Genomic DNA, 17,131 nt, shown 5'->3' on the forward strand with positions numbered 1-17,131 from the left:
ACGTTGTCCCTGTAGAACTCTACTGTCCATCCATTCCCTCTATGATCACTGTCTGATCTCTCCCACCCAGCCAGACCAGCCACTATCTTCAATGTACCCAGCTCAGCGCACTGATTGGACAGTGCTTTGACATTGGGAAAACTCCTGACACTCCCCTGCCCCGCCCACTGCAATCAGGAACTACTCAGCCAATCATGAGTTACATCCTGACCGTGGAGGATACAAACAATCACTGCAGATTGTCAGGCTGCTCGTCCAATCATCAGACGCTTATTACGGAAGATCAAGCAGGTAGGAGGAGAGCTTGTGGTCCCCGCCTCTTTGGTTGTAGACCGGTGACAGCCAATGGCGGCGCGAGTGGGTGTGGCTGCTGTATCCGCTGTAGAGGGAGCGCCGGGCAGAGAGCGGAGCGGCTGGATCGGGTCATGCTGGGGCTGGGAGCCGGAGGAGGGGCGGCCAAGTCCCCCAAACAGCCGTCCTTCGTGTCCTACCTCACCCCGGAGGTGAGTGGGGGAGACCGGAGAATACCCAGTGCCACCGTCCCCATCATCCCCCTCCTGTGCCCTGCTATCCTACCAACTACCCAGCCACTGTGTGCCCTCCTATCCTACCCCTTCACTGTGCCCTGCTATCCTACCAACTACCCCCCTACCCAGCCACTGCGTGCCCTCCTGTCGACTGCCCCTTTGCTGTGCCCACCTATCCTACCAACTACCCCTTCACTGTGCCCTCCTATCCTACCAACTACCCCTGTACACAGCCACTGTGTGCCCTTCTATCCTACCGACTGCCCTTTTGCTGTGCCCTCCTATCCTACCAACTACCCCTTCACTGTGCCCTCCTATCCTACCAACTACCCCCTGTACACAGCCACTGTGTGCCCTCCTATCCTACCGACTGCCCCTTTGCTGTGCCCTCCTATCCTACCGACTGCCCCTTTGCTGTGCCCCCCTATCCTACCAACTACCCCTGTACCCAACCACTGTGTACCCTTGTATCCTATCAACTGCCCCTTCACTGTATCCTCCTATCCTATCAACTGCCCTTTCACTGTGCCCTCCTGTCCTACCAACTCCCCCCCTCAATTGTGCCCTCCTGTCCTACCAGCCACCCTTCACTGTCCCCTACCATTCTGTGCCTGCTATCCTACCAACTACCCCCTGCTGTCCTCTGCCCTATGTGCCCACTCTCAGCCTATACCAGTTACATCTTTTCTGTTACCTGCACTCTGTGTCTGCTGCCCTTCCCAATCACTCTCCTCTCTGCTGATTACTGTCTGTATTGCTGCCACTCAGACTGTCTGCCCTCTATACCCGGCTGTCCCTACCAGGCATTATTATTAAAAATAAATGTGTGTGTAGATATAGATAGATAGATAGATAGATAGAGATATATATATATATATATATATATATATCTCTATCTCTATCTCTATATTATATATATATATCTAGATCTCTATATTATATTATATATATATATATATATATATATATATATATATATATATATATATATATATATATATATATCTCTCTTATATATTTTGTATCAATGTGTGTGTCCGACAACTGATCACAATGCAGATATAGTAAATTATTGTTTTCAGTAGATCGTTTCTGATTGGCACATATGTGCAATCTATACTGCATGTGTTGCATTGTTCAATATAAGTATTGAGGATTAAATGCTTGTTTGTGATTGCTAGTACCTAGGTACAGCCTGGTGTGGCAACTGCATGCGATTTGGACAGGAATCACACTGCATTCTTCAGTGGCAGTTGAGTTTGGTGGCGGTAACTTGTGTTTTTTTTTTTATTTTATTTTTTTAAGCACAGGCCCTAGAGAATAAAATGACAGTCATTGCAAATTTTTATGTCACATGAGATTTGTGGCTTTTCAAAAAAATTTTGGGAAAAATATATACTTTTCTAGATTTGAATGCACAAAAACACAATACAGAACCCAATGTTTTTGTAAAATGTAAAAGATGTTACACTGAGTAAATGGATACCAAACATGTCCCACTTTAAAATTTGCAAAAAGAAAATATCCCCGAAGGTGGACTGTAAAGGCACATAGAAGTATAGTTGACAGAGTGTACAAAGTATTTAGCGTACAAAAATATTAATTATTAAACATGATCACTAAAACAGGGCTCGACAAACCCCAGGTCGCCAATGCAACCAGAAATCGCAACCTGGCGCCTAAGCTGCCACCAGCCCACTCACTATTGATGCCCCAGACATGCAGAGCATAACACTGACTGCCGTCCTCCTCCCTCCTCCACGCTTTGCGGCGCTGCGCTAAGTGTGTGAAACTGACAAGCAATGGAGAGAGGAGGATCTGTCAGATTTCAGCTTGATGTCGGGGTGGGCGGGACCCAGCAGCTATCAAACACCAGCCAATGGTATCTGGGCGGGCCGCTACGTTTATGTGGCCCCACCCCTTTTCTTAAGCAGCCCAATAGTTGGCTGGTGTATGATAGCTGCTGAGTTCCGCCCACCCGGCCGGGTCCCGCACCATTCCGACATTAAGCTCAATTCTGACAGCTCCTCTGTTACATTTCAGTAACAGAGTGCTCTGTGTGAAACCTGCCCCCGCTAGTGCCAACCAGTGCCACCGCCAATCAATACCACCTGCAACCAGTGCCACCTGCCAACACCAACCAGTGCCACCACCAATCAGTGCCATCTGCCAGTGACAACTAGTGCCATCGCCAACCAGGGCCACCTGCCAATCGGTGCCACGTACCACCGCTCGGTGTCATCTGCCAGTGCCAATAGTGTCACCTGCCAATGCCAACCAGTGTCACCTGCCAATGTCATCTGGCAGTGCCACCTGCCAACGCCAATCAGTGCCACCTGCCAATGCCAACCAGTGCCACCGCCAATCAGTGCCATCTGCCAGTGACTAGTGCCACCGCCAACCAGGACCACCTGCCATCACCAACCAGGGCCACCTACCACTTTCAAACCAGTGCCACCTGCCAATCAGTGCCACATGCCACCGCCAGTTCCAACCAGTGTCACCTGCCAGTGCCACCTGTTGCCAGCCTTGCTCTTTCTGGTCAGCCCATAACCCTGATGTAACAGCGTTTCATTGGAGTTATTGACTGGGTGCTCCATTGTGAGTTAGGGATAGGGGGTGAAAATGAGTGGCCTTCCCTCGGGAGCTGACAATCCATACCACTCTAAAAACAAAAAAAAAAAAAAAAAACTGGCTCCTAACTTTTTTAACTGGCTCCTAAATTCAAAGCAAATTTGTCAACCCCTGCACTAAAATAGTACATATGTAGATATAGAACGATGGAATGTTTAAACAATTTCTGATGTTGTCACCATATTTATAAACACATATGAAGGCCTCTTTGTACCCAACGTGTTTCAGAGTACAAGCTTTCTCCTCCTTCAGGGGTGTATGAAGAGGAAAATGTATCTATAGCATTGTTAAAGAGGAAGTAAACCCTTCCAAACAACTTGGACCTATAGGTAAGCCTAGATTAAGGCTTACCTGTAGGTCCAAGCAATATCTCCTAAACCTATATGGTTTAGGAGATATTTGCCCGAAAATGGGCACCGCTGTCTACGGCGCATGCGCCGTAGACAGCGGCGTGCAGGCGCACTAAATGCGGCAAATCCAAGAATGGATTTGCCAAATTTGTCGACTCCCGTGTGCATGCGCAGGAGTGACGTCATCGCGGCTTCGCCGTATGACAGCGGCGGAGCTGCGAGGCGCGACTCCCGTGCGCATGCGCGGGAGTGACGTCATCGCGGTTGCGCCGCTGTGATTCGTCGGAGCTGCGAGACGCCACAAGCAACATGGATGCGGCGGACTACAGGGGACAGCGGCGACTTCGCTGGCTCCTGTGTCAGGTAAGTGACACATAATGAGCTACTATGCGATGCATAGTAGTCCATTATGCTTTACCTTTGCAGGGAAAAAAAGAGGAAGTAAACCCATCAGGGTTTACTTCCTCTTTAAAGAACAATACATTTCTAATAATAAAGATTTATAATCAAGTAAACAATTTTGTATAAAAAGTTTAACACATACATAGTACTTGCTAGCAAGAAGAATTTCAACATTCCATCATGTAACATTTAAAACACTTTTTAAAATTTTGCGCACGCCCGTGCCACAGTGACAAACAGCATCAATTTTACTATCCCTAGGCGACATTTTTAAAAGCCTTTACAGGTTATTACTTTGGATGTACAGAGGAGGTGTGGTGCTAGAATTACTGCCCATAATCTGATGCTCCATGGGGATGTGCGTGGGTCATAGGCACTTAACATACATTTTCTTTAGTTTTTTACTTTTACCCTGTTAATGTGTTTGTTTGTTTGTTTTTTTTGATCACTTTTATTGCTGTCGCAAGGAATGTACACATCCATGTGACAGGTACTCTTTATGGAGAGATCTGGGATCTAGACGGCCCCCCAAATCCCTCCTCTGCCCTTAAAAGCATTCAAAACCCTAAGATCAGTGTTTCTGAATGCTTTTGATTATTTTAAAAATGCCGCTGCCCAGCTTCCCGATATATATTGTTGTGTGTTTTTTATATAGTTGCACAGTTTTAGGCCTTTCACACGGCCAATCCATTCAGGTGCGCCTGTCGGTTTTCAGGCGGACCTGAATGGACGCTCCATAGAGCTCTATGGAGCGTCGGATGTCAGCGGTGACATGTCAGCTGACATCCGACCCGCTCCGATTCGAAAAAGTGTGACGGAGGAAAAACTTACTTTTCCATCCGTCATGGGGTTGGGTGATGACTGACTCTTTTTTTTTTTTTTATTTTTTTTTTTTTTTTTCCCCCCCCCCCCCCCCATAGGGGAGAGCGGCGCTCTGACAGGTCTGTCCCCACACAGTGTACAGAGACAGACCTGTCATCTTCCTGCTCAGCGATGATCGACGGAGCGATACCCGCTTGCAAGCTGATGTCCATGGGGTGGATCATCACTGAGCCGCCCCGTGTGAAAGAGGCCTTAAATCTGCGAATATTCCATGCCGCCGCCACCTCTAATGCCTTATATATTCCCTGTACATTGATTATCAGGTTAATGTTTGTATTGTGTGCTCATATACTATGTCTTATGGATCTAAATGGTGTGATCTTGCTCTTGGTTGTCATTTGATAAATGTGTTTTTCCTCTCTTGTTTACCTGGCTAAACTGCAACTTTTTGAAAGGAATAAAAAAAACAAAAAAAAAAACAGTTGACATCAGGATAAACCAGAAATGATGTTGGGTAGGGATGCGCCAATACTTTTTTTTTTGTACACCCCGATACTTACTTCAACTGTTTTTTTGTTTTAACTTCACCTGTCAGCAATGGTACAAAGCATTGAAAAGTTGTTTACAAATGGGGGGGGGGGTGTATATATATATATATATATATATATATATATATATATATATATATATATATATATATATATATATATATATATATATATATATATATATATATATATATATATATATATATATATAATTTATATTTTTTTTTTGCTCTTTTTCAATGTGGAATTTGTAAATATATGTTAATATGTGTAAAAATATTCACTTACAAAGAAAAAAAAAGTTTTAGTTTTAGCGTTTTATAAAATAGACATGAACAAAAAGGGGGGGGGGGGGGGGGGGGAAGCAGGAAAATAATAATTAAATGGAGGCTAATTAGAGTAGGGCTGCAACTAACGATTATTTTCATAATTATTAGTTGGCTGATCAGTGTAAAAAGAAATAAAAAAAAAAAAAAATGGGTCAAATTGACGTTCATTTTCAACCACAGTGACAGAAAAATTTGGAAAACTTCTTTAGTCAAAGGAATTTTCAGACAGTGTATGTGGTTTTCGTTCAGAAATGACATTCATTTTAAAAACAAGTGAAAATTTCAAACATAATTCTTTCATTCAGCGAATGTACAAAGATTTTTCATCTGAATATTCTCATCTGAAAATTGATCCATGTGGCCTGCCTAAGGCTCGGTACACACCTATGCAGTTTGCCTTTGATCTGTTTCTGCAGTGCTTTTTGCTGTGCACTTTGATTTTTTTTGCGCACCTGATTTTGCTGCAATTTGCATTTTCTTTGGGCAGATTAAAAAACACAAATTGGTGCAAAAACGCATTACATGCTTTTTCTGCAGCTTCTCCATTGAAGTATATTGAACCAATAAAGCACTGTTTTGCGTTTTAACCACTTCCCGACCGCCGCACGACGATGTACGTCGACAGCATGGCACGGGCAGGCATAAGGGCTTACATGTACGTCCCTGCCTTCCCCCAGGTCGGGGGCCCGATCGGGCCCCCGCCCGGTGCCTGCGGCGGTCGGTATTCGTGCGGGAGCGATCCCGGACGAGGGGACGGCCATTCGTTCATGGCCACCCCCTCGCGATCGCTCCCGACGAATAGGAATCCCCCGTGACATCACTTCCTCTCCTGTAATGTAAACACAGGAGAGGAAGTGATGTATTCTCTCCTCCGTGTCGGTATTTTTCGTTCCGACACGGAGGAGAGCGGATCGGTGAGTTGCACCAACACTCTACACACACAGTAGAACATGCCAGGCACACTCACACCCCCCCGATCACCCCCCCCAATTACCCCTGCCCCCCCAGTCACAGTGACACCAATGTCATTTTTTTTTTTTGCATTGGTGTCATTTGTGACTGTAATAACTGTTAGGGCAGTTAGGGTTAGCCCCCTTTAGTTCTAATGTACCCCCCCAACCCCCCCAATAAAGGTTTAACCCCGTGATCAACCCCCGTCGCCAGTGTCACTAAGGCTGGGTTCACATTGCGGCGGTTTATGAGAACGAATGTGATTCGCACCGCACTGCAGTGCAAATCACATCCGATCTTTGTGCGATTCGAGTTCAGCCATTCGCCGCACCCGCCGCACCCGCCGCAAATTCGCACGGGACCCTTTTTTTGGCCCGCAGCAGAATCGGATCGCATGGGTGTTCACACCATGCGATCCGAGTTTGCAGATCGCACTGCGATATGCGAACTGATCTGGGGGTGTCATTTCACTGACACTCCCAGCAGTTCGCATAGGGCAGTGTGAACTGCCGCCGGGAGGCATGCGATGCGGGAACCCGCCGCGCATTCGTGGCATTCCCGCATCGCTCCAGTGTGAACCCAGCCTAATAAGCGATCTTTTTTCTGATCGCCGTATTAGTGTCACAGGTGACGCTAGTTAGGCAGGTAGGTATTTAGGTTCGCCGCAGCTTTTTATAGCGCCAGGGACCCCCATATACTACCGCATAAAGCCCCCTGATTGCCCCCTAGTTAACCCTTTCACCAGTGATCACCATATAACTGTTACAGGTGACGCTGGTTGGTTAGTTATTTTTTTATAGTTTCAGGGCACCCGCCATTTATTACCTAATAATAAAGGTTTAACCCCCTGATCACCTGGCGGGTGTCATTTGTGACTGTAATAACTGTTAGGGCAGTTAGGGTTAGCCCCCTTTAGTTCTAAGGTACCCCCCTAACCCCCCCAATAAAGGTTTAACCCCGTGATCACCCCCCGTCGCCAGTGTCACTAAGGCTGGGTTCACATTGCAGCGGTTTATGAGAACGGATGTGATTCGCACCGCAGTGCAAATCACATCCGATCTCTGTGCGATTCGAGTTCAGCTATACAGATAGTATGGCTGAATTCGTGTCGCACCCGCCGCAAACTCGCACGGGACCCTTTTTTGGTCCGCAGCAGAATCGGATCGCATGGGTGTTCACACCATGCGATCCAAGTTTGCAGATCGCACTGCGATATGCGAACTGATCTGGGGGTGTCATTAACATTTCACTGACACTCCCAGCAGTTCGCATAGGGCAGTGTGAACTGCCGCCGGGAGGCATGCGATGCGGGAACCCGCCGCGCATTCGTGGCATTCCCGCATCGCTCCAGTGTGAACCCAGCCTAATAAGCAATCTTTTTTCTGATCGCCGTATTAGTGTCACAGGTGACGCTAGTTAGGCAGGTAGGTATTTAGGTTCGCCGCAGCTTTTTATAGCGCCAGGGACCCCCATATACTACCGCATAAAGCCCCCTGATTGCCCCCTAGTTAACCCTTTCACCAGTGATCACCATATAACTGTTACAGGTGACGCTGGTTGGTTAGTTATTTTTTTATAGTTTCAGGGCACCCGCCATTTATTACCTAGTCTCACTAGTGTACCCCTAAATTTAGGGGTGTCTACTTTCCAAAATGGGGTCCTTTGGGGGGGGTTTGTGCCATCTTGGCATTTTATGGCCTTCAAAACTGTAACGCCCTTAGAAAGCCTGAAGGTGGTGCTTGGTTTTCGGGGCCCCGTACGCGGCTAGGCTCCCAAAAAGTCCCACATATGTGGTATCCCCGTACTCAGGAGAAGCAGCAGAATTTATTTTGGGGTGTAATTTCACATATGCCCATGGCATGCGTGAGCAATATATCATTTAGTGACAACTTTGTGAAAAAAAAAAAAAAAAAAAAAGTTTGTAATTTTCCCGCAACTTGTGGCAAAATATAAAATATTCCATGGACTCAACATGCCTCTCAGCAAATAGCTTGGGGTGTCTACTTTCTAAAATGGGGTCATTTGTGGGGGTTTTGTGCCATCTTGGCATTTTATGGCCTTCAAAACTGTAATAGGTAGTGAGAAGTGAACTCAGAAATTTACGCCCTTAGAAAGCCAGAAGGCGGTGCTTGGTTTTCGGGGCCCCGTACGCGGCTAGGCTCCAAAAAAGTCCCACATATGTGGTATCCCCGTACTCAGGAGAAGCAGCAGAATTTATTTTGGGGTGTCATTTCACATATGCCCATAGCATGTGTGAGCAATATATCATTTAGTGACAACTTTGTGTAAAAAAAAAAAAAAAAAAAAAAAAAAAAAAAATTTTTTTTTGTCATTATTCAATCGCTTGAGGCAAAAAAATAAAATATTCAATGGGCTCAACATGCCTCTTATCAATTTCCTTAGGGGGTCTACTTTCCAAAATGGGGTCATTTGGGGGGGTTTTGTACTGCCCTGCCATTTTAGCACCTCAAGAAATGAGATAGGCAGTCGTAAACTAAAAGCTGCGTAAATTCCAGAAAACGTACCTTAGTTTGTAGATGTGACAACTTTTGCGCAAACCAATAAATATACAATTATTGACTTTTTTTTTTTACCAAAGACATGTGGCTGAATACATTTTGGCCTAAATGTATGACTAAAATTGAGTTTATTGGATTTTTCTAATAACAAAAAGTAGAAAATATCATTTTTTTTCAAAATTTGCGGTCTTTTTACGTTTATATCACAAAAAATAAAAATCGCAGAGGCAATCAAATACCATCAAAAGAAAGCTCTATTTGTGGGAAGAAAAGGACGCAAATTTTGTTTGGGTACAACATTGCATGACCGCGCAATTACCAGTTAAAGCAGCGCAGTGCCAAAGTGTAAAAAGACCTCTGGTCATTTACCAGCAAAATGGTCCGGTCTGAAAGTGGTTAAAAGTCCCTGACCCTTTCAGATGTGAACGTGTCCCATAGGAAACCATGTAAATGAACTGTAGTGCATTTCTGCAAAAAGCCCCAATAAACACATAGATTTGAACCAGGTCTAAGACGTTACTAGTAGTGTAATGGGGTTAAAAGAAAACAAAAATTAGCACTTTATAGTAGAAAAGAAGCAGATAATCACTACCCCTGTAAGAGGTTCATTTTTTTTTTTTTTTTTTTTTTTACTGTAGAACAGTGAACGTAATATTTACAGTAGCAATTATTTGCTCTTTTTGTACTATAAAGGGCTCATTTTAGTGATTATTTTTTTTCCCCGCCGTTATGTTACTGGCCGAATGTAATCGATTAATTTCATAATTGATTAGTTGTTTCAGCTCCAAATTAGAGTAAATTAAGGGGTTAAACAGAGGAAGATTTGTTCATCCCTTTTGATCTGCAGCTGAAGAAACAGATATACAAAAAGAAACATTGTTTCTTTTTCTTTTAAAGTTTATAAATATTATAATAATGCGCAAATACTCGGTATCGGCACCGATATTGATACTAGTATCAGTGCATCCCTAATGTCAGGTCATTGCTTCTGGGTTACTATAGTGGAGAGCCCATCAAAGCTGATCCTGGCTTTGTTCGACTATCCAACCAGACAGCAGATGAGCCGGCTGTTCGCTCGGGTCTCCCAGTGGGACAGGAGACCCCCCAGCAAGCCATGGAAGGCGGCAGAACGCGCCCCCTTCCGCAGCATGTAAAAGCTGTCCAGCGGCTAGTTGGGTCCCTAGGATTGGTTTTTACAAGAGAGCCAACCACCGGCTCTAAAAAATACTGTATTGGAATAGCAGGCATTGTCCTTGTATAAACACCCATGTCCGGTGATGTACAGATTGGTCGCTCAGCTGGACATGTATACTATACCTGGCCGATGCCCCCTAGAAGCTGGAAGTCACTGAAGTAGATTCCACTACTCCCCGTCATCTCCACATGCTTCTGGATTCCATGCTGAATGGCTGGCCTGCTTCATTGTGAATATAGGAGGTCAGCCTCTGAGCACGGACACCATTCAGAGTGCTGTATTTTCTGAGTGAATGCAAAGTGTTCTCTGGATAAAGTGTAGTGTGACGTCACTGCCCTTCCTCACCACCTCAACCAATCGGAGAACACTTTAGACTTGTTCGGTGTTGTACCCAGATATGTGTAGATTTCATGAGCGGACTTTTTTATTTTATTTAGTTTTGTATGGAATTATCAATGCAAGTAGCAGCTGTGATAAAGTCGGGATTTATTTAGACGGGGAGGGCATCAGGGTGCCCTGTGGTGACAGATATTAGATGGTACACATAGAATTGCCAGATTTCTATGGAAGTGGTTAGTTTTTACATATTTTGAGTGCTACAACCCTTCCAGTGCAGCGGATGACATCCTTCCTTTCTTCCAGCTGACAGAAGACAGCCCTGGGTGATGTCTACATTTGTGGCTGGTAATCCCTCACCATGGACCCGGCAGTGGGGTGATGCAGCAGACACAACCTGTGCCGACAGGCTTTTATTCTCTTCAAGCATGTTTTACATTCCTTTACAAGTCTATGGGAATGCACAATTCTCTTGAAGCATGTCAGGAGGAAGCCTGCTGCACCCGTCATTGAATGATCTTGGACCCCTCTCAGCCTGTGTTCACGTTGACGCATTTCCTGCATTGCAATTGATCTGCTGTGTGTGTCCAATTAAAGGTTAATGACCCCTCAAAAGCAGGTCACAAATGCAGTGCGTTTGAACAGGATCCAATGGGTATAAACACCCATCCAATCTGATTTCCAGTGCAGCTAAGAAAAGGCACCGGCACTTTTTTATTTTTTATTTTTTTTTATTTATTTTTTTGATGCGGATGAGATCCAATTTGAGCCATCACAAATGAATGGGCTCAGGAATGCGCTTCACATGCGGTTCCCAGTTTGATGCTAGGCTGAAACTGATGCCATCAACACAAGACCAAAGCCACATGGGCAGTCTGATTAGGTCCGCATGTCGTTTTTTTTTTTGATGGATCTGATCCTGTGACAAGGGAGTGGAGGGGGTGGGGTTGACCTGCACTGTAGGTTTCAGTAGATGCACACAGCCCAGCTCGGGAGTGAGTTTCCTTTGGGGGCCCACTGAGAAGAGGAGGTGCTAGGAGCACCGGCAGGGGATTAGAGAAGAGGAGGTTTGGGGCCGCTGTGTGCAATACCACTGCACTGAGCAGGTATCCCCGGTTCACTATTACCTGCTTGCGAAGCACACATGAACTGCAACACGTGCAAATCCGTGTGATGCGATTCGAGCCCATTGATTTTGAATGGGCTCGGATTGCACCGCGTCACACCAGAAGAGGAGGTGTTCCGTCAGATTTCGTGGCGTAACGTCACGACCATCTTGGAACACCCAGCACTCGGCCACACTAATGCCCCGTACACAAGATCAGAAATTCCGCCAGCAAAAGTCAGATGAGCGCTTTTGGTCGGAAAATGCGATTGTGTGTATGCTCCATCGGACTTTTGCTGGCGGAATCTCGGCCAACAAAAGATTGAGAGCAGGTTCTTAAGTTTTCACGCGTACTCAGCTTCTTTGGCCGACCATGGCCAGGCCTGTTCTAAATGGAACCTGTCCTGTTAAACTGCTGTATGGTCTTGGCCACCGTACTGGTTTCAGGGTCTTGACAATCTTCTTCTTATAGCCTAGGTCATCTTTATATAGAGCAACAATTCTTTTTTTTCAAATCCTAAGAGTTCTTTGCAATAAGGTGCCATGTTGAACCTCCAGTGACCAGTATGAGAGAGTGAGAGCGATGACAACCAGAGAGGGAAAATGGCTAATTGGGCACAATTTGGACAATTTCACTTAGGGGTGTACTCACTTTTGTTGCCAGCAGTTTAGACATTAATGGCTGTGTGTTGGATTATTTTGAGGGGACAGCAAATTGACACTGTTATACAAGCTGTACACTCACTACTTTACATTGTAGCAAAGTGTCATTTCTTCAGTGTTGTCACATGAAAAGATAGAATAAAATGGTTACAAAAATGTGAGGGGTGTACTCACTTTTTGAGATACTGTATGTTTAGATGTTGGGTTGACTTGGATCTGTCTGTGTGACAACATGAAGATACTCTGGATTTTTTTCTACAATGATGTGTCTTTTCTACAATCGTGCAACTGAGCAATTACTATCCAAGTGTCCTTGCAGCATCATAGAAAATCCATTAGGAGAAGGGATCTGGTGCGTTGGCGCATGGTACTCATGTATCCTGTCATTGAATCGTATTTTATTATGTGACCTCATTATGGGTGTTCTCTATGACAACGGGATTCTGGGAAGTTCTGTAATAAGATACTATGGCAACACTCAATGATAATATTTACTGAAAACATTAAACTGCAATTTATTTAATCACAGGTTAGTACCGGCGTTTTATTACATATCACCGGGCTTGTGGTGCTTTGTTTTTAGATGCGGTGTGGTAACCGAACACTGGAGGACACGCAGCCAAAGGATTTTTGGTATGACCATGAAAAGTGTGTGTTTCAGCATTGAAACCAATCAGATGCATCCTGCCATGTTCAGAACAATAGATGAAATCTGGCTGCTTTGGAAATTTTTGGTGGCTTCGTAACCCCAAAAAATATATAGTGGATCCTGGCCCTTTTAACTACTTATGGACCAAGTCTGTTTTTTTTTTTTTTTTTTTTTTTTTCAGACTTGGTATTTACAAGTAAAAAAAAAATACATATATATTATTCATTCAGACACCCTAGAGAATAAAATGGCAGTCGTTGCAATACTTTGTCAAAGCATGCGCGGCGGTCTTGCAACCCCTTTTTTTTTTTTTTTTGTAATAGTGACTTGATTTATACAATGTAAAGTGACTCGTGATAATGTGTGCAAATACAGAAAAACAAAGTGCTTGGTGCTCCATGCTCCAAAGGTTACTGTAATTCCACCACTGTTTGGTACCGCACTCACCAGATGAGTTGGACTCCTGCACAGTCAACTGTGCTTTTTGGTCTCTTGGGGGGGGGCACCTATCCCTCTGCGACTTTCACTGGATACTTCCGCTTTGTGGGTTGGCCTCCTGTGGTGGCGCTCAAAATCAAGGGTGTACAGGCATGGAATATATAAACGGAGGTCTCCTCATTGTTTAAGATCCTTTAAAACCTTTTTTTTTCAGCATAGGCATCTATGATAAAAATTCCTTTAAAAGGTATTGGCTGCACGGGGATGGTTTTTACCAGAGCTGTTATCTGTGTCTGTTGAGGAACGCTATCTGCAGACCAGCCTGTGTTCCAACGTCCATGCTGGTTATGACGTATCGGGACTTCAGGCTTCTAACAGTAAAGTTAGCCCAATTTTTATTTTATTTTTTATTTAATAAATTATATATATATATATATATATATATATATATATATATATATATATATATATTTTTGTTGTTAATATTGCGCAGAGTAAATTGATACCCAACATGTCACACTTCAAAATTGCACCCAGTCGTGGAATGGCAACAAACTTTGACCCTTAAAAATCTCCATAGGTGACGTTTAAAACTTTTTACAGGTTACCAGTTTTGTTACAGTAGGTCTAGTGCTAGAATTATTGCTCTCGCTCTAATGATCACAGTGATACTTCACGTGTGGTTTGAACACTGTCTTCATATGTGTGTGCGACTTGCGTATGTGTTCACTTCTGCCCGCGAGCTCGGTGGAACGGGGCGCTTTACTTAGCAACCATGTAAGGGCAGCAGGTTTGCTGCTGCTTTTTAAAAATCCTGTATTTTAAGCACATAAGCTCCATTTTGTGTTGAAAATAATTGTGAAATCTAAAACTCTGGTGGGTGTAACAAGATGTTTAGGACATGTCGTGCTTATTTCTGTTACAAGGGATGGTTACATTTCTTGTAATAGGAATAAAAAAAAGAAAATGGACAGTATAAAAATAAGGTGGGGGTTTATTATTATTATTTTTTTTTATTATTTTTTTTTTTTAGCACTCCATCCCTCCATGCTCACGTGCAGAAGCGCCCACATATGTAAAGTCACACCTGCATACCGTATATACTCGAGTATAAGCCGAGATTTTCAGCCTCTTTTTTGAGGCTGAAAGTGCCCCCCTCGGCTTATACTCGAGTCATCGCCGTCTGACTGCTCGATCAGCGTATCGAGCAGACAGACGGCGGACATACTACAATTTGAAAGCCGCGCCTCCGCCTCCGCCTCCGCCTCCGCCTGTGATAGGCGGAACACTGAATTTCCCAGCAGCCTGTGTTCCGCCTATCACTGACATCGTCTCATCCTCGTCCGTAGTACGAGGATGAGACGATGTCCGTGATAGGCGGAACACAGGCTGCTGGGAAATTCAGTGTTCCGCCTATCACAGGCGGAGGCGCGGCTTTCGAATTGTAGTATGTCCGCCGAGGCGCCGACGAAGAGCGGCGATCCTGGCAAGGCACGGGACGGAGGCAAGGAGGCAAGGCACGGCACGGGACGGAGGCAAGGAGGCAAGGCACGACACGGGACGGAGGCAAGGAGGCAAGGCACGGGACGGAGGCAAGGAGGCAAGGCACGGCACGGGACGGAGACAAGGAGGCAAGGCACGGGACGGAGGCTCGGGACACAGGTAGGCTGGACACACACACACACACACACACACACACATGGACACACACACACAGGGATGGATGGATGGAGACACACACACACAGGGATGGATGGATGGAGACACACACACACAGGGATGGATGGATGGATGGAGACACACACACACAGGGATGGATGGATGGATGGACACACACGCACACAGGGATGGATGGATGGATGGACACACACACACACAGGGATGGATGGATGGATGGACACACACACAGGGATGGATGGATGGACACACACACACACACACACAGGGATGGACGGACACACAGGGATGGACGGACACACAGGGACGGACACACACACAGGGATGGACAGGCATGTCTCACCCTCGGCTTATACACGAGTCAATAAGTTTGCCAGTTTTTTTGGGGGTAAATTGGGGGCCTCGGCTTATATTCGGGTCGGCCTATACTCGAGTATATACGGTATATGTAAAATGCATTCAACCCACGCATGTGGGGTATCATCGCAATCATTGGGACGAGAGCAATAATTCTAGCCCTAGACCACCTCTGTAACTCTAAACTCAACCTTTTAAAAAGAAAATTAAATGAGCGTGCACAATTTTAAAGCATGACATGTCGGTATATATTTTCTCGGCATAACATCTTTCACAGTATACAAAAAAATTAGAGAAAAAAAAAATATATCTATATATATATATATATATATTTTTTTTTTGATAAAATACACTTTAGGCATTTACCCTCATTCTGCTTTGGTCTGATGAATTTGTTCTCCAAGTGGCGTGGTGAGATCCCTGATCTGGATTTAGAAGCCTGGGAGTATCATTTTTCTACAACTTATCTCCGTCAGATCAGTTGATACAATTTAAACTGATTTACAGGGTATGTTTATTTATCACCCCCAAAGATTATGCAAAATCTATCTAAATTCCTCCTCCAACTGTTGGAAGTGTGGTGAAGCAGATGCCTCAGCCACATGTTATGGTCCTGTCCCAGGATGCAGGCCTTTTGAACGGAGGTCACAAACTTCATTGAAACTTTGACCATGATTCATGTTCCTCTGAATGTGTTGATCTGCTTGCTGGGTCTGGTGGACTTCCCTGGCCTGCCGTCGAGCAACCAGAACTCTAATAGGACTCCTGTTTTATGCTAGGAAGGCTTTACTGATAAAATAGAAACAACCCACTTCAAATTCATGGATATCATTAATCAACTCAGTGGTGCCACTATACAAAGCAGCCTATCTTGTCAGATGCTGCCCAGTTAAGTTTGCCAAAATTTGGCATGTGTGGTTAGAATTAGACATGAAACGAACTCCACACAATCGTATTTGGATCCCTTTGCTTACTTTAAAGGGGTTGTAAAGTGAATTTGTTAAAAAAAAAAAAAAAAAAAAAAATGTTATACTTGCCTCCACTGTGCAGCTCGTTTTGCACAGAGTGGCCCCGAACCTGCTCTTCTGGGGTCCCTCGGCGGCTGTTTCGGCTCCTCCCGCAGGTGCTTCTCATGTTCATGCGAGCTCCCTCACATGGTGAGAAGCATCTGCGGGCACGCTCCCGTGATACAGCCAGCGGCTATAGCCGCTGGCTGTATCACACGGCCCCGCCCCCTGGTGCTCCGCGTCAGTGGATCTGATTGACAGCAGCGCGAGCCAATGGCTGCGCTGCTTTCCATCCACTCCAGCCAATCAGGTTGAACAGTGGAAAGGACGTCGGGGGACGAGCGCTGGACTTTTGAGGGGTCAGGTAAGTAAAACAAGGGGGGGGGGGGCAGGCACTGTCAGATGTTTTTCACCTTAATGCATTAAGGTGAAAAAACATTTACCTTTACAACCCCTTTAACTAAATGTCTTGTAGTGGTGAAGACCTAATATTGCGGTTATCGGAAGGTTCACCTAGATGCATTATCCCCATGCTCAGCATCTCTCCCTGAAATATACGATCCATTATCCTTCCTGTATCCCTCCAATTTGACAATATGAGTAGTTTAGTTTAAAGGGGTTG

The 17,131-nt window shown here is 44.9% G+C and overlaps 1 protein-coding gene across 1 annotated transcript in view; it reads left to right on the forward strand.

Moving 5' to 3' along the window:
• Positions 1 to 281: 281 nt before the first annotated feature.
• MTMR12 (myotubularin related protein 12) overlaps positions 282 to 17,131 on the forward strand; it is an 87,318-nt gene continuing 70,468 nt past the window's right edge. Inside the window, exon 1 of the mRNA XM_077462903.1 lies at positions 282 to 503. Within this exon, the coding sequence (XP_077319029.1) occupies positions 426 to 503 (78 nt within the window). The 5' untranslated portion in view covers positions 282 to 425. The remainder of the gene's footprint in view (positions 504 to 17,131) is intronic.

Source organism: Lithobates pipiens, unplaced genomic scaffold (assembly GCF_037356315.1).
Source record: "Lithobates pipiens isolate NorthernLeopardFrog02 unplaced genomic scaffold, aLitPip1_a1.2 Scaffold_3, whole genome shotgun sequence".
NCBI classification, from domain to species: Eukaryota; Metazoa; Chordata; class Amphibia; order Anura; family Ranidae; genus Lithobates; species Lithobates pipiens.